The 17,465-nt window shown below is 38.9% G+C and overlaps 2 protein-coding genes and 1 long non-coding RNA gene across 4 annotated transcripts; 2 read left to right on the top strand and 1 right to left on the bottom strand.

The window, feature by feature from the left end:
• Positions 1–397: 397 nt before the first annotated feature.
• Positions 398–3,916, top strand: LOC112776509 (vacuole membrane protein KMS1). Its single transcript, XM_025820696.3, has 8 exons — positions 398–727; positions 1,347–1,558; positions 1,893–1,971; positions 2,228–2,530; positions 2,717–2,865; positions 3,041–3,157; positions 3,230–3,409; positions 3,493–3,916. The coding sequence occupies exons 1-8, from the start codon at positions 667–669 to the stop codon at positions 3,670–3,672; spliced, it is 1,281 nt and encodes a 426-aa protein (XP_025676481.1). The 5' UTR covers positions 398–666; the 3' UTR covers positions 3,673–3,916.
• A 2,240-nt stretch (positions 3,917–6,156) lies between these two features.
• Positions 6,157–7,674, top strand: LOC112776508 (uncharacterized). Its single transcript, XR_003190014.2, has 2 exons — positions 6,157–6,375; positions 7,489–7,674. It is a non-coding gene; the product is annotated as an uncharacterized lncRNA (long non-coding RNA).
• A 2,339-nt stretch (positions 7,675–10,013) lies between these two features.
• LOC112776507 (protein TIME FOR COFFEE) lies at positions 10,014–16,765 on the bottom strand. Of its 2 annotated transcripts, XM_072226561.1 has the most exons (13): positions 16,164–16,761; positions 15,633–16,076; positions 15,367–15,527; positions 14,984–15,266; positions 14,401–14,794; positions 14,221–14,281; positions 14,050–14,121; positions 13,676–13,952; positions 13,472–13,538; positions 13,274–13,340; positions 12,814–13,182; positions 11,659–12,721; positions 10,014–11,535 (listed from the first exon to the last, which is right to left on the bottom strand). In XM_072226561.1, exons 1-13 carry the CDS (start codon positions 16,255–16,257, stop codon positions 10,346–10,348), a joined length of 4,542 nt encoding a protein of 1,513 aa, XP_072082662.1. In that variant the 5' UTR covers positions 16,258–16,761; the 3' UTR covers positions 10,014–10,345. The 2 variants fall into 2 exon arrangements, with proteins under 2 accessions (XP_072082662.1, XP_025676479.1); XM_025820694.3 differs by having other exon boundaries at positions 10,014–12,721; positions 16,164–16,765.
• Positions 16,766–17,465: the final 700 nt, after the last annotated feature.

Below are 17,465 nucleotides of genomic sequence, written 5' to 3'. Positions count from 1 at the left end.
GACCGTAATCCTCAATTGCTTGCCATCATTTGCTGGAACTGCTGGAAAGCTCGCAACCAGTTGATTTTTGAAGGTTCTACTTCTATGCCGTCTGCCATTCTAGCAAGCTCTGTCAAGTTGTTCCGTGAAATCCAAAGAACTCCCAGTTTAGGTCGTCATCTCCATGAGGCAAGCTCTTAGTTGCATTCAATTGGATTTATCATTCTTTCTTCTTTAAGATTTTTCTTCGTTTTTCGACCACGCACCTTTGGATGAATACCTTTAGTGTAGTGTTTTTGGGAAATTCCCACCTTTTATTATGCTATCCTGCTTTTGGACATCTTTATATTTCATCTTTTTAATAATTAATGAAATATAACCTATTATCTTTGCGGAAAAAAAAAAAAAAAAGTTATACGATGAAAACTAAAATGCAAAATAATGCGTAATGGTCGTATTGGAGACGTTAAGGATCTGTATGATAGCAGCAGATACCGAGACTGAGCGCGACAAATGCTCCGCGCCCGATCTTCAAAGCAACCCTCTCGTTGCCCTCTGCAATTTTCACTCATTCCAAACCTTCTTCTTTCGATCATGCAAGCGCCAACCCAGAAGGACTAGACACACAAACAGGGAATATATTGTTTTCCCAAATCGAAAGATTCGATTTTTAGCGTGCAACCAATAATGGGGTCTGCTAAAACTAAAAGATCGTCTACTTCTCGAAGAACTAACATTTCAAACTCAGGCACGTTCTTTTATTCCATTTCAATTTCAATTAGTATTTTCACGTATACTTTCATTCTCTACGTTCAAGGTTATATATATTTATTTACTTATTATATTTAAGCACTGTTTTAATCACCGTGTTATATTTATTTAATCTACGTTCAAACTTGTTCCATTCTGGGGTTTGCGTATTTGGTTTTGTAATTTCAGGCTTTTTTTAAAAAAAATTATTTTTTATCTGTGAAATTGTTTGTAGTTAGGAATTAGGATTGGGATGGTATAACAATGAACGATTTTTTGCCAAATTGAATGGTGATGTATGATGCTTTGTGGAAGAGGGCTTTAGTCAAGTTTTTCACGGTTTTTTGGAAAACATCAAATTTTAGTGTCTTGTACTCTTGTTATTTAGGGAAAAAGGAGGGGGGGGGGGGGTCTTTGTCATGTCTTGTTATGTGGCAATTCATGCCACACTAAGTTGACTAACTAGCTGTTTGAAACAACCTGAGATTAACATTTGAAAAGTGAAAATCATCAAATTGATTCTACTTTTCTCTTCTTAGGTGTAACTTGATTAAAGGTTTAAATTTGGCATCTGGAATTGGTAGTCATATAGTGACTAGAAATTTTCTGTCTTGCAGGGCATAAACGGAAGCAACAATTGGAGCTAGAAAATTTGACGATAACCACACAACCATTCAGAACTCTAAAATTCTTCACACTTGCTATAATTCAATACCTGAAGAAATCAATATTCTATCTGCTGGAAATAGGTGGATGGCTTGTGCTTTTTGTTTGTGTTGTAGGGGCTCTTGCCATGATGCTGATTCCAACTGATGGTTCTCATGAAAAGGTATTTTCATTTTTCCCACAGTAATGAATGTAGGTATGAAAAACAGTTTCACCGAAAATAATTCTTCAGATTACTGAGTACCCCAGGATTAGGTATGTGAACCTAGACATTCAATTTTCCAGGCCTTTTGAAATATGCAATAAGCAGTAGAAAGATGTATAACTTGCTTAAGTTTTCATTTTGTGAACATTTTGCCAAATGTGTCCTCCCTTCTTTAGTTACCACGGTCATTCTCCTAAGTTGCTATCTTCAAGGCCTCCCCCCAACCATATGCAGTTCTTTTATTTTCGATTAGCTGCTCCGTCGACATTAAATGTTCATGCTCTTTGTGCAGCATTTGGAGGAACTTATTAATTATTCAAGCTTTGTACTGTGGTGGGTAGCCCTTGGAGTTGCATCTTCAATTGGTCTTGGTAAGGAATATAAACTTGCATTCCTGATTGAGTTATTTATGGTTAGTACTTGGTACACGGTTGGTCTTTAGACTGCTGTGTGATCTGAACTTAAGAAAACATTTGCTTACAATAAATATTCTTCATACTTGTATAGGCTTACCAATCCTTGTTTATATAGCTTCTATCCCCACGGGTTATATATTTGGTCCTGTTATTTTATTTTTCGTTTTTTTCATTTTTTGTTAAGTTTTTGTTGTCATTTTCTTTGTTTCAGGATCTGGTTTGCATACTTTTGTTCTCTACTTAGGTCCACATATAGTATTGTTTACAATCAAAGCAATGCAATGTGGCCGAGTTGATTTGAAAAGTGCCCCATATGATACAATACAATTCAACAGTAGTCCTTCTTGGCTCGATAAAGAATGCTCGCAATTCGGGCGACCATTGTTCAAGGTAGTCGATGATGGTTCACGAGTTCCACTCAGCAGCATTTTGCCTCAAGTTCAGGTGGAGGCTGTTCTATGGGGTATAGGAACAGCTATTGGGGAGCTTCCTCCATACTTTATCTCCAGGGCAGGTATATATGATTAATTTATGTGTCTTATTCTTTCTAGTTTTCAATACATGTACTTGGTGACACCAACAACCTTTCTATTTCTCTATAACTTTCTGCAGTTGGTTTGTCTGATTTAGCATCAGTAATTAGTTATTTTCTTTAGGGATTGGTTTGTATATGAGTCTACTAATCAAATCATTTGAGTAGCACGCTTGTCTGGGAGCAAATTGGATGCCATGGCTGAGTTGGATACTGAAGATAAAGGATTCATGGCAACTCACTTGAATCGAGCCAAGCGCTGGCTTCTATCGCACACTCAATATTTGAACTTCTTTACAATTTTAGCACTTGCTTCGGTTGGTATCAACTTCATTCTTTATTAATAGCATGAGCTTTCCCTTCATTAGATTAGACTTCTTGTGCTTAGAGTTGAGAAAATAAGTTGGTTGTTCCTTTGTTCAATGTGCATATGATACATTCATCATTAACATGTTAAGATGCAATCTTCCAATATCTGAATTTACATCTCAGATTCCAAATCCTCTGTTTGACCTTGCTGGCATTATGTGCGGACAATTTGGCGTTTCGTTTTGGAAATTCTTTCTTGCAACTTTCTTTGGAAAGGCCATTATTAAAACTCACATACAGGTTTGTATAATTATAGAAGAGTGACATCGTTGTGTGTATACAAGCTTTCGATTGACGCTGAATGTTGCGCAGACGGTATTCATCATCGCAATTTGCAATAATCAGCTTCTTAATTGGATAGAAAATGGTGTTGTTGGGGTCCTTGGCCATGTACCTGGTGTTGCTTCTTTCTTGCCTCCTGTGATTGCTAAGCTCCATGCAATTAGAGATAAGTATTTGAAAGAACCCATTCCGGTTTTGCCAAATAGCAAGGTAATCATTATTAATTGATATGCTATATGTTTATCAGTTTTCTGAATTGCTAAATATATTAGTATGGTTTGTATAATCTTCAGGAGAAAAAATGGGACTTGTCCATTGCTTCAATCTGGAACACTGTTGTGTTGCTTATGCTTTTGAACTTCTTTGTCAAGATTGTAAATGCAACTGCACAGAGTTATATGAGGAAACAACAGGAGAGAAAAGAGGCCACAAAAACCAATGGATCTTTTTCAAGAAATTCATACATGCAATAATGCAATGCTGATAATCTGCTAGCATTGCTGAATTATTTTTTGGTGGTACTTTGCTAGCAGAAACTCTTGAAGGTTACCAATGGAAACTAGAATCAGATAGGTCTAACTAGGAGCTTATATTTATAGGAATGAAAATACACACATTAGGCAACAAAAATTGAAACTTCTCATCTTAGTCAATCTTTGTTTGGAAACTTGACATTATTTTTGAAATGGCAAATGAAATTATTGCTTATTTTATGAATATTAGACATTTTTTTCATTATATTATATTACTGTCCATTGTGATAATCAATCATAACAGGACAGTCCAGCCAATTGTTTGATAATATAATTTAAATGCTACTTCCTAAAATTGTAAATAATTGGAAGCAGTCCAAGTCAGCAAAGCATATCAAAATTTTCGACCATGTGATCTAGATTTTGTTTGATATAGAGTCTACTATAATAATTCTAACACAGTATTAAACATCATCATTGTCATTAACTTTGGTTTTATTTTGTGTAGATTAATGACTAATAAGAATCTGCTGGCGGAGATTACTAGCAAAAAGAATATATTATCTTTACTCACTTGAAAGATTTTAAAACTAGGCTTATTTCTTTATCACTGTGTTCAATTGAGATAATGCCAAATTATTAAGGCAACTTAACTTGAGACTCCATTATTTAATCATAACTGCTCCAATTATTAAACTGCACCTTGGCTTCACCTAAGAGGCTTTATCTTTGTTTCATTTATTTTTATATTTTTTGAGGGGAGCACATACCATGCAATAAGGAAGGCATCATATTAATATTAACATAATTTAAAATAGGAGTGCAAGGTGGGCTGATCCAAGCTGCATCATTAAAAATTTAAAATAAAAATATTAAACATCCTTCAGAATCATCATAGTAATATTTATATAATTATTGACATGATCCAAGATCTATTGCTTGTCCTTATTATAGGTCCACTACAGAATAATGTTTGCTTTTAAGGCATATAATAATTGTACAGCCATGTCTTATTATTTGTGGTTGGTAATATTAGTCTGATGATAATCTTTAGTTTAAGATATAATAACTCACCTAAAATTTCGGATTTGTGTCTCACTTCTAATTTTAGGGGGAAAAAAAAAAGTCAGCTTACATCAATATCCAAAAGTAAGATGAATTATTTATGCCCAAATGAACAACCAATATTTTTGTTAATCAAAACATAATAATAATAATAATAATAATAATAATAATAATATAAAATTTAGCTTCATATTTTAACATTTGGAAACTAAGTCAAATTTTATTTGGATTTATTAGTAATTTAATTTTTTTTGAAACTATAAAGTAGGTAACAAAATGTATGATTATAAAGAGTGAATATCCGTCTGGTCCCTGACAATTATCTCGAAAAGACAACGAGGCTTCCAAAAAAAAAAAACATCCAATCCGGTCTTTGATATTTTGTTTTTTGAGACTGATTAGTCTATGTGCCAAAAAAAACAACATTAATTTTTTTTTAGCACAGGAGCCTCGTCTCGTTGTCCTTTCGAGATAATTATAGGAGCCAGATTGGAGTTTTTTTTGTCAAAAATCTCGTTGTCTTTCGAGTCAGGGGCTATTTTGGATTTTTCTCGATTATTATTTAAATGATAGAATAATCAAATGGGCATGGACCCAGAAAATAGAAAGAGAGGAAGTAAAGAAAAGAGTCACTTACTCAGTGCGAAATGAGAATGGCACCGGTGAGTCAAATGGGGGAGGGTCCTACCACCATGACCACCGCAATCTACCGTCGGCAACCCTTTACATGTGGTGGGGACCACCATTGCTATGGTGGGGCGGCGCATCATTTAATATAGCCCTCCATATCAGGGCGCTCTAACCTCTCTTTCCTCCATAGACCAAACCTTTTAATTTGCCTGCTATATGTTTCTTGCCAACTTTTCTTTAATTTCAGGGTTCTTTTTATACAGTTTTTGTTAGTTAAAGTCTTAAAAATCTTTTTTTCTTCTTTTTTTTTTAAATAAAATTCACCAGCTTATTCATTTAATACTGTTTGAATAGTCAAAACAGATAAAACAAATTATGTCTGAATAATTTTCTGGACCACCAATGAATAATACTGTTAAATATTGCTCGGCCAAAATTGGATACAATTAAGTGAAAATTATTAAATTACTTGCCGTATTATTATATTTTTATTTAAGTCTTGTCAATAAAACATTAGATAAATATTTTTTTCATTATTAATTAGTTAATTTTATATGTTTGGAATAAAGATCTGATTTGTATTAACAAGACAGATAATATAATAAAAAAAAAAACATTATGTATGCATGTGTGTTTGTGTAGACATGGAAAGAGGTTGTGGGACCCATATCCCCCGGATTTTGTGGTGTTATCTTGTTTAGTAAGTGTCCCAACTCCAAACACTTCACTTGTGTGGTGGTTCCCACCATTTTCTTTTCCATTATTTGTATTTATTCTTTATTCTTTTGGGTTGGGTTGCTGGCTCCTATATTATAAATGCATGAATGAGAGAGAGAGAGAGAGAGAGAGTGTTTGGTGAATCCAATAAATAGAGGGAAGGGAAGGGAATGGTTCTGTTCTTTCTCTCTCCCTTCCTCCACTAAGATCCAACTTCCAAGAACTATGGTGATCTGATCATCACTCTCATGGAATTGAAGTAAAGCTGCATCCAATTCTCCCAATTCATATGTATGTATTGAATTGTTTCCAATCTGGATTATTTTCTTTCCTTCAACCTTCTATTGTTCACCTTCTTTAAGTTCTTTTTTTTTTTTTTTTTTTTTTACCTTTGGGGCTTGCATTCAAATTCTCAGCTCAATTTTGGTTGACTAAATGGATGCAATTTCTTTTCATGATTCAGATGAGGGAAGGCTTTATGGGTCCTTCCATGCCTTTTTATTTTTTTCTAAATTATGGTCGTCCATAATTTATATTTTAAGAATATCATTAAAAAAAATAGTTGACTAATGTTTTTAAAAAATTTATTATTATTATTCTCTTATCATGATAAAGACATTTGTTAACATTATCAATAATCTTTTTGTTTTTGTAAAAAAAGGTAATTTATGAGGAGGAACCCACCACCATTTTCCACCCACTCTACCCTCCCCATGTCATGTGATCTCTCATCTATGCTTCTCTCTTTCCCTATATACAGTACAATTTTTTTTCTTAAACAATGAATTTCAAAAGTTCTAATTCACATTATTGGCTCTAGTGGCACTTTGGTAATTTTCCTCTTATGAGTGGCTATTTTCATTGTCTCACTATCACACACTAAATTAAAGAGCATGCTTAGCTTATTCCACCTTCTCAAGTAATCATAGGGACAATAAATAAATAAATAAATAAAAGATTTAATTATTCTGTTGATTTCTATAATTTCGTGAAATTTTCAATTAGGTCTCTATATTTTTTTTTTTTAATTGGGTTCTTGCACTATTTTTTTTTTAATTAAGTTCTTTTTAGTAATAATTGGCTTAATTTTATAGGAATTCAACAAAAAAAAAGAATTGATACAGAGATCTAAATAAAAAGAAAAAAAAGTATAAAAATTCAATTAAAAAAAATTGGTACAAAGACTTAGTTAAAAAAAAAATATAGGAACCTAATTAAAATTTTTGAGAAACTATAGAGACTAGAGTAATTAAACCTAAATAAAATGTATGTTGATTGATATTTATCTCTAAAAAAAACATCTCTTTCATTCATTTTCATAGCATTTCTTTTTCACTCAATTTCTTGCTCTGCTTATCCTATTTACTAAGCTTTTGGACATTCATTCACCTGTGCCTAATGTAGACATTGCCTTTGACGTGGATTCACCTCGCACCTTCTAAAGGCAATGGACCCTCCAATTCCAATTAGGCCTCGTATCTTTATTATTATTTGTGCCGTGTAGTGAATGGTAAAATGTAATGTAATATAATTTCATGTAATGCAAGAAAAAAAATTCACTTTATAAGGTGATCCAAGTAATTGCTATCATTCCAATTTTGCTTTGAAGGTATTTATTTATTTATTTTTCTTTATCCACCAATCTGATGTTACGTATCACACATGCAATGAACTAATTAAGTGAAAGATGAAGCACGTATGGAGAAAATGTTTATTTAAAAATTGAATAAACAATCCACGTAAGAAAGAGATGAAAGCAAACGGAAACAATCTCCTAGACTCACCAGATATAGAAATTATATTTTTGTTGAACTATAATTTTTTATACTTCATACTTTGGGGAATGAATCATTTCCGGAGATAGTGACACATGGATGAATATTCAACCCAAATAAATTGATTAATATGGTTAACTTGCATAGTCCAAACAAACTTACACCTCTCATTTTCACAGACGATTCAGATTGTCATACAAGCATATATACATACCTTACCTACCTTACCCGAATTTAGCAATAATACATATTTTTTTAAGGAAGTAGAATTATATGGGTTACGTGCAATTACAGTTTTATGACAGTACAAGTAATATTTTAAAAAAAAAATTAATTTAAGTATTGGACTATTGGTGATTATATGCAAAAGGAGAAATGCTTGTGCTAGGTGACTAGGTTGTCTTATCTAATTAGCAACATGGGAAGAAGGGTCAATTCCGAGGCTTGGAAGAAATTTCAAAATGTGAACAGAAAAGAAAAAAGTTGAAGTAGCTTGACTCTTTTCGATCAGTGACCAAAGAGTAGGTTACACTGCTTATGATGCTCACCAAACACATAAATAATGATTATTTATAATAATAAAAGAATATATATATAAATAGAGAGAGAGAGAGAGAGAAAGAGAGAAGAGTTTACTTTAATAAGGAGGTGTTAGAGTGGGGACAGGAAGGTGCGGTAAGTCATAGTTGAAAGTTGATTTTATTTTGTGGTGGCATGAGGCTTATCTTTCTTTCAGCATTCACAAGTGGGTAAAGGGGGGAATGGAGACTTTGCTTATTGCCTTATTCCATTAATTGATTCCTTTCATGGGTCCCTCTCTGAACGGGAAAAGGACACAAAATATTGTCTTTTTCAGTTGATCAAGAGGGAACCAAGTGAAGATCTCTATGCTTTATCTTTGGCCCCTCAAAAAAGAAAAACAGATAAGTGAATAAATGAATATCACTCAAAAAAGGTACCAATCTGAAATTCCCATATAATCATTATAATTTATATTTACACCCCCTACCAAACTTTTTTTAATAGGAAATAAAAAATGCTTTCCTGCCATTTCAGCACTAGAAGGAAGAAGTAGATCCTTTTCCCTTTATGAAGATGGGAGAAAGGATATTTAAAAAAGAAATCCATGTCATTCTCACTCACCTCTTTATCTATTTATTTATCTTCATGTCTTGCAAGATGCAAATACAACTGGTCCACGCCACGAGAGTATAGAATTGATGTATTTTATTAATAAAATTATCTCTAAACCAATTCCCATAAGGAGAAAAGATAAAAAGTTATTTTGCCTCTTGTGTAAGCCTTTGTTCATGTATCATAAAGTTAAAGAGGCTAGCTAGAGAAAAGAACCAATGTTAAGGCAGAGAGGGTAAATGTTAGAAGAGGTAGAGCTCTGCTGCAATCAGATGAGTTAGGAACATGTTTGTTACTTTTGTGAAATCAAAAGGGAAGTAGAAAGAGGGCACACACGTGTAACATGTTAGAGACAAGAGCAAATTTTTTCACATCATCACAGGTGGGATGTCTGGGCCCACAATATGTCGCTGCTTGAGTTTGGTTATGAAAGGCCTAAACACTGTGATTGCTCAAGTGGGCCAAGGTGTTGTCTGTAACTAGAGGGGACCCTCCATTAAGGGCAAAACATGGAAAAACAAAGTTTTTCCATAATATAAAAGGAAAAGGAAGCTAGCAAAGTTAGCAATATAGCCCACATTTACCCTACTAGGTACTATCATATACCCATTAACAATAATCAATATGATTATTATTCAAATAAAAGTAGTTATGATACACATAAGCCACGTGTGGAATGCTGACACCATACAGAGAACAACTTGTCTAGTGCATAGCCGTGGTGTTATGAAACTATCTTCACCACATTATCCGGACCACACCACCCTTGCCCACAACCAACCAAAGATTCCAGAAATTAAGAAGCCAGTAATAATTTTGAATACCCTTTCACCCCTTAAGCTCCCAACTATTTATCTAACTCATCAATTTTCTACACATTGATATTACACATACTCACCTACAACTAAAACTTCTTGCATTCAATCCAGCGCTGCCACCCAAATTTCATTTTATTTCAATTAGGCGAAAGAATGAAACAAAAGAAACGAAAAGAGGAAGTAAGGAATTAAAGCCAAATCAGAAACAGAAGAAGAAAATCATCTTTGATCTTTAAATTAAAAAATGAGGGTTACTGTTATATATGTCCAGACACATACACATTCATCCTACCCACATAGACTTGTCAAAAAGATGTTTACTGCTCTTGTAGCCTAGAAGTAGAAGATAATAAGGGGGAAAAAAGGGAGAAAGAGAATAATACAGCATCGAAGACACCATCTTTCACCACAAAAAGCCATGCCATGCCAAATTATACCTCTGAGCTCACAGTGCTTTCTTTCTTTCTGTTTCTTTCTTGACCACACGCACAGCACAGCAGAGGGTTTCAACCAAGGGATATATATCTCATCCCACTACTCACCGGCGGGTTGCTTCTGATCTGACGGCTTTACTTGAACAGCAGTGGGCACAGGATGGACATACGGGAAGTTAGGAACAAACTGATGGTGGTTACCAGATGGTGGCATTGCAGCAAACTGGGCGGGGTGCATAAGACCCTGAGCTGGTAAGGTACTGCCTTTTGAATTGTTCACTGCAGCACCATTTGAGGAGTTGCCGGAAGAGCCTGGTCGTTGCATCTGCTCAGGGCCGCGCCGTTGAATATAGTACCCACTTGCAGCAGCCGAAGTAGCAGAGGGGGAACTACCTGACTGTGAAACTTGGGAATGCATATACGGATTTGAGAAGAACAGCTGGGCCTGTGGCATTGTTTGCTTTGGTAATTGCTGCTGTTGCTTTTGTTGCTGTTGTGGCAATTGGGATTTACTTCCAGAGCTTGTTGAAGAGGGTGGTAGCTGAGGGCCACTTAGGATCGATGGAACATTCCTGCCACCAACAGGTGAGGATTTCCGAGCCGGCGCAGCAGAAGAGTTCTTGGCTTGCTGTGATGATAAGGAAGAAGTTTGGCTGATCTTGTTATTGTTTGATGCCGATGTTGTCCTTGGGCTACCAGTGTTCTTTGATACTGAGGAAGTAGTTGGTGAGCCAACCACAACTGGAGGAGATGGGGACTGGGTGGAACTTGAAGGTTGCACCTGTGCTGTGGATGGTTTTGGACTTGCTGCAAAAGATATTTGTGCGTGAGCTTGCTGGGAACGACCCTGCTGCTGTAGGTGTAGAGACTTGACTGACGACGGTGTTGTCGAAGCCATGGAAGGAGGAGACTGGGAAGTGGTTGGCCTTGTTGAGTTCTTCCACTGAGCGGACTGAGCAACAGTGCTGCTGCTCTGTACAAGGCTTTGAGGGAAGGCAGATACTGCATTGGGATACTTGGTGGCCATTGCAGATGTAGAAGGTAGATTATCAGAGTAAACAATGCCATTACTTGTGGATGGCGTCTTATTTCGAGTGGAAGCTGCAGCCGCAGCTGCGAATTGACTCTGCTTCTGAAGCTGAAGAATTTGCTGTTGACATCGCTGCATTTGTTGTGATTGACTGGCTGCACTAGTGGAGTTCATGGCAGCAGGCATGACAGAAGCAGAAGCCCGGGAAGATGCAGAACCAAGGTTGAGACTGCGGCCTGAGCTATCAATGACATTGCTACCTGGTATAGAAGTTATTGAGGGGTCAGACACATCTGGCCTTGAGAATGCAATGGATTGGCCCATTGATGATTGAATTTTACTGGACATGGTTTTTCTATCTTCATCAAGGTTTGAAGAATTACCAGCACTTTTCCCTTCTTCAGGGACATGATAATTCTTCTTATTCTGAGCACTTGCAGCTTGTGCAGCAGCCATTAATTGATAATTATGATGTTGCATAATTGAATGATTCTGGGCAATAGAGGAGAGGTCAAGGCCAGGGGCAGCAGTAGCACCATTGATTGGTGCAAATGACACGGCAAAAGCCTGAGATGCTTCACCTCCAGCCTTTGAACCGGGATGCTGCTGTTGTGGTTGCTTCTTCTCACTGCCATTAGACCCAACACCACTAATTGATGCAGGCGACATCAAAGCAAAATTTGGTGTCTGCATTGGCATTGCAAAACTTTGGCCATAGATATTCATCGTAGTTCGGGGAATGCGACTATCAGCAGCGGACGGGCTGTCTTCGCCCCCCATCTCAGACTCAATTTGGCGAGCTGGATGAGAAGCATGATGATTTGGTAACTGCTGCCTGGGATGCTGCTGTTGCATCTGGAGTGGCTGTGAGGAAAGATTTTTGGTGACAGGGAAACCTTGCAAACTTCCACCACCACCACCACCACCAGTAACACCACCATTGGGACCAGTTGCAGCATTAGGCTTTTGTTGCTGATTTTGTGCATGCTTTTGAGAAGAGGAGGACCCACTAGAAATACTGGTATTTTGATGGCCATGCTGCTGGTTCTGCTGTGATTGAACTGGAAGCTGCTGCTGTTGCTGAATCTGTGAAGGGTGGAGCATTTGAGAAGAATAAAAAGACCCATTGAAGAATGGGAATGCTTGAGCATGGGTTCCACGATAAGCAGGCGGACTCCCAACATGAGCTGGTATTGGAAATGGGTAAGCATTATTTTGCAAGATGGCCAAGTACTGAGTTTCATTGCCAGGCATATTCGGATAGCTGAAGCTCATTGTTGGAGCAGCAGCAGCCCCAGTAGCAGTTGCATTAGGTGGAGCAGAATTGGAAGGGCCGGATGATGCTCCATTGCTTGTAACCGGCAAGGACTTGACAGATCCAGGCCGAACAGACGCTGCTGCAGCCGCTTGCTGCTGATTCAGAGGGAAGATGAAAGCAGGGCCATGCTGAAATTTGCGGGGGAGGAAGAATTCATTATTTTTAAAAGAAGAGAAGAGGAATGCATCCGATATTTCAAAAGTGATAAATTAAAACATACCAATATATTACTAGGTGCTGCTCCCGGAGGTAAAGCTTGCTGGAGCAAGATTTGCTTTCTTGATTGGTTGTCCACAGCCGCAGGCGGAGTGGCTTTATCCTTCCCAATATGAGCTGGAAACATGGCAAGACTGTGGCCCTTGTCCTGAGTAGAGTTGGTGGCCCTACCAGGAAGATTGCCATGCAAATCTGTGGATGGCACCATGTTAAGATGGCCAGGCTTAGTTCCATATAATGACGCTGAACCTGCTGCAGCAGGCCAGAATGGATTCATCCTCGCAATTTGCTGGTGATACATTATGGTACGAGCAATGTAGCAATGTGTTGCACACCTTTTAGGCCGTGGCTGATTGAAGAGAAGATGGGGAGGCTGAAAAAATAGAGAATAAATATAAATATATAAATATAAGAAATTCAGTCTACGCTTTTTGAAATATTACTATAGAAAATAAGACATGTACCGGTATGGCAGCAGGAGTCACGGTAGTTCCGTCCATAGATACTACTCCTTGTAAAGGTGTCATGTAACTGAAGAAAAGAGGAGAGAAGTCAGATACCACATCCAAAGAGAAAAGAAACATACCACACAAATAGTGCAGCAGATCACATCCGATCCAAAACATCAAACAGTGAACGCATGAAAGTTGATCCCTCCGTACCTCATAGGAGGAAGCCCACCAGGCCAGCTGGGAACAGACATTGGAAGTGGCAAAGAATTGGATTGTACTGCCAAAAAAATAAAAGAAAGCTCATAAGCCACCAGATCAACAAGAAACTTAGCTCAGATAGGGATGCTAAAATTGAAGAAACTGAATTCTTTTCATTATTATTATTATTACGTTTATCTTCAGAATTGAACGTACCATTTTTATCTGAGTTTGTTTGCTGCGGCTGTTGCCTCTGAACTGTTTGATGCTGCTTCTTGCTAGCTAAAGTGCCATTTGCACCAGTGTCTCCCTTATCAGTTTTTTCCAAGTCAAGGTGCAAATCAATACCCCTTTCCTTCAGGAAATTAACTGCTTTGTTGGATTCAGCTTCTTCCACCATAGCTCTCATTTTCTCTTTTTCTAGACCCACTGCTGCCTCTTCTTTATTCATTCTCACTTGTTTCTCATCCTGCTTCATCGCAGGCTTCACTTCCTGCACAAACCACAACCCAAATCCCTTTAGAACTGCTTATCATCCAGCAACGCAGAAACAGAGCTAATTGCACAAAACCGTGCCCAAGCCAACTTACTTTCTCTGCGTCAACAACCATGTTCATCACAACATCTCTTTCCGGAGACGACCTCAACGGAGGAGGCGGCGCCTGAAAACCCCACCAAAAAAGAATAAGAATACAGAGTTGCGGAGACAGAGCTCTATTGATTTATTGAAGATGAATAGATGAAGAAAAGGAGATAAGCACCATCAGATCTATCTGGAACTTCTCCTCCCGTTGGTTTTCACCCTCTGATATTGTCGGATTCCTGAGGAACCAAGAGAAAAAAAAAAGAAGCAAAGATCAGATTCACATTCAGACCAAACCCACCAAAAAGATAAGAACGGAAGAGAGATAAAAGAAACAGTAGAAAAAGATGGTGCTCACGCTTTAGTCGCTTTCACATCTTCACGGTCATCATCTACTTGCTGAACAGCAGCAGATTCCTTCTTCGGTGAGTGAGGGGCCGCCATCACTTCCTTGCTGCTCAATCCCACATCTTTAGGTTTCCCCGATTCCTCCACCAAAGGCTTAGAATCCGATAATACGTTGCCTTCTGGCTTAATCAGCTCCGGCAAAGGCCCAACCGGCTGCTGATTGTCCAAATTCTCAGGCGCAGATCCTGTGTTGTTCTTATCTGAATTCAGCGAGCAAGTTTCATTCTTTGAAGGCTGTTCAGACTCCGGTTTCATCGCTGATGAAATGGGGCTGCTACGGGCGCCGAAAATTGTCGGATTCTCATCCTCTGGCTTCACTGGACGCGGCTTCTTCCTCTTAGGAGCTGCAGGGTGAAATCACAATAAATGAAATCACCAAAAATTAAAAGATGAGGAACACATCACTTTCAATCTTGGACAACCGAGAAAATAAAGCGAAAGTGTGGATTTGATTTCCCTTCACTTTCACCTCGTTTTCTAGCCAACCAAAGAGACGATTAAGCTGAGAAAAGTCCCAGAAAAGATGAACCCACCAACAGCGGAAACAGTAACAGCAGAAGAGCTTGAATTCTGAGGCAGCGAGGATTGGGAGTTGGAGATCGGCGATGAAATCCTTGACTTGCCGTCACCGGAAGATTTATTAGCTTCCCTTGACGGTTCATGGGCCAAGATTTCATGCCTAGATGGCCCTTGTGACTGTCTACCCATGCCGTACAGCACTTCCGCGATCTCTATCTCGATATCGTCCTGCGCTGAAGACGATGACTTCGAAGATGATTTTGGTGGCCGAAACTTTGGCCCTCCTCCATTCGGCTTCTGAAAATTACAGACACTCACTGTTAGTACTTCACACCCATCAAGATAACACCAGAAGGAGTGAGGAAGAGGAGGAAGAATACTGAGAACAAGAACTCACTATTTTCTTCCTTGCTGATGCATTCGACGATGACGGCGAAGCTGGAGCAGCTGTCGCTGCCATGGCTGTTCTCACCGGAGAAGTGGATGCCTGCCGGTGATTCTGCTCCGCCGTTATGGCGCTAGTCGAAGCCCAGCATTCATGCGACCTCTTCGTCGATGCTGAAAGCAAAAGAAAAGAATCAGAAGGCGTTGAAAACACCAAATTCTGGGTGGAGCTTTTTGAAAATCTAGTTGATTTTGTTATTAATTGTGATTTTTAAATACCTGAGCGTGCCTTTCTGGGGATAGAGACTCCGATCATCTCATCGGCGGCCTTCCACGTCGTCGGCGGGGTTGGTCTAAAAACTTTTGCCGGAGGGAAGCTCTTCCGATGGTGGTTCAAGGAAGACGATGATGAAGACATCGAGGAGGGGTTAAGTGGGAGCATTCTGACGGAAGCGCCAGCGCTACCGGGAGCGGAAGCTCCACCATCTCTTCCACCGAGTCCTCCGTCGCCATCATCGTCATCCTCTTCGTCGTTGATACTGTCCTCGGAGGTGTCGTCCCCACCATCCTCCCGGCTACTGTGCATCAACCTATCCCCTCTCCTCCTCTTTGTCCTGCCAAGCCGATCCCTCTCTCTTTCCCTCTCTCGATCTCGATCCTTCTTCCCACTCCCTCGATCTCTGAGCCTCGTCGGCTCCTGGAGCTCGATGGCTCCATCTTCATCTGCAAATTGAAAAAGAAAGAATTAGAATCGGTGACAAAAGTGAAGATTAGAATAAATGAGAGTGATGAGTTAGATCTGATTGGAACCTGGCGAGTCTCTGAGTGTGTTAGTCCTGTGTCTTCTTCTCGTCAAACCGTTAGCTGCCATAGTTGTTCTCCGTGCTTCTCTAATCCTATCCATTCCACCACCACCGCAACACTATCAGCTGAACCCACCACCTTCCTCGGATTTATCTCATCTCTCATCACTCATCACTCATAACTCAATCTCCTTTCCCCTTTTCACCAAAATTCCCAAATAGATTAGATATTTTAACCCTAAATTGATTCTCACCTCTCAAACAAGATACTCTCCCTTTTTCAGAGATCTTAGGGGCCTTCGCCTTGGCTTATCTTCTTTACTTCTTTCTTTCTCTCTTCTCTTCTCTTCTCTTCTCTTCTTTGCTGCCTCCACTCTCTTGTGCTTCTCTTTCTCTCTCTTCCTCCCCTCTCTTTTCTGCGTCCCCTCTTTTTGTGCTCCAATCTCATCTCCTTTCCGCTATTTCACTCTCCGCCAAACCCACTCCAAAGACTCGTGGACGCTCACGATTCTGCACCGCGTCACCTGTTCCCATCCCCACCATTCCCTCTCTCCCCACATCCAACGGCTCCCCTTCTATTCTGCCAGCATGGCATCATCTGAGACGTCCATCCCACCACTCATGCCAAAGACCTTTTAACCTTTTCAGCGCGTCACCTCCACGTGTCCCCCCTCCTTTCTTTGTCCGCAAGCTTCCCATATTTACTCACTACCAACTTGGCACAATATCTACTTAATTATTCAATCAATGGGCACAAATATGTCATACTTTAGTTTCTACTCATTAATTTAATCTAATATAAAAGAGGCAACCGGGTATCACCCGTTACCGGGTACCTTGGTAAAAGCAAACATGAAACACCACGATCACAAGGAATCTAGGTGACCGCAGAAAATATCGTTCCCACCGGTCAAATTCATTATTTCGATTCCACGTTTTCCCTTTCTTTATTTTTACTTTTATTTTTTCATTTTTATTTTATTCTCTCTCCCTCTATAATTTCAGAAATGGACTAGACTAGCGGCCCCACGAACGAATAAACAAATGCAAACAAAACCATTTTCTATTCAACGCACCAGATCCTCACATTATCAGTAACATGAGCTTTCTGCGTCGTTGGATGGCATCCTACGTGTCACTGGCACTAGTTTAAAAAAAAAACAGCTTCGAACGGAGGAGCGAGTCCGACCTGGCACCTACACCAAGAGGTTCGGGCGCGTTCATCGTCAATTCCCAATCTCAACCGTCGAAGCACCCTGATCCAATGGCTTACATGGGCGCCGAAGCAAGAGTTACTCGGAGTCACGGT

The sequence above is a fragment of the Arachis hypogaea genome, chromosome 19, assembly GCF_003086295.3.
Source record: "Arachis hypogaea cultivar Tifrunner chromosome 19, arahy.Tifrunner.gnm2.J5K5, whole genome shotgun sequence".
Taxonomy (NCBI): Eukaryota; Viridiplantae; Streptophyta; class Magnoliopsida; order Fabales; family Fabaceae; genus Arachis; species Arachis hypogaea.
The sequence above is the reverse complement of the archived record's forward strand: the minus strand, read 5'-3'. Positions and strand labels throughout refer to the sequence as shown.

Excerpts from the sequence above, each read along its gene's own strand:
- LOC112776507 (XM_025820694.3), bottom strand. The coding sequence starts at position 16,257 with ATGGATAGGATTAGAGAAGCACGGAGAACAACTATGGCAGCTAACGGT. Across the intron at positions 13,953-14,049 it reads TGGTTGTTGACGCAGAGAAA|GAAGTGAAGCCTGCGATGAA; the intron begins GTAAGTTGGCTT and ends TGGTTTGTGCAG. Across the intron at positions 12,722-12,813 it reads CAGCACCTAGTAATATATTG|CATGGCCCTGCTTTCATCTT; the intron begins GTATGTTTTAAT and ends CGCAAATTTCAG.
- LOC112776509 (XM_025820696.3), top strand. The coding sequence starts at position 667 with ATGGGGTCTGCTAAAACTAAAAGATCGTCTACTTCTCGAAGAACTAAC. Across the intron at positions 728-1,346 it reads AACTAACATTTCAAACTCAG|GGCATAAACGGAAGCAACAA; the intron begins GCACGTTCTTTT and ends TCTGTCTTGCAG. Across the intron at positions 3,158-3,229 it reads TTATTAAAACTCACATACAG|ACGGTATTCATCATCGCAAT; the intron begins GTTTGTATAATT and ends AATGTTGCGCAG.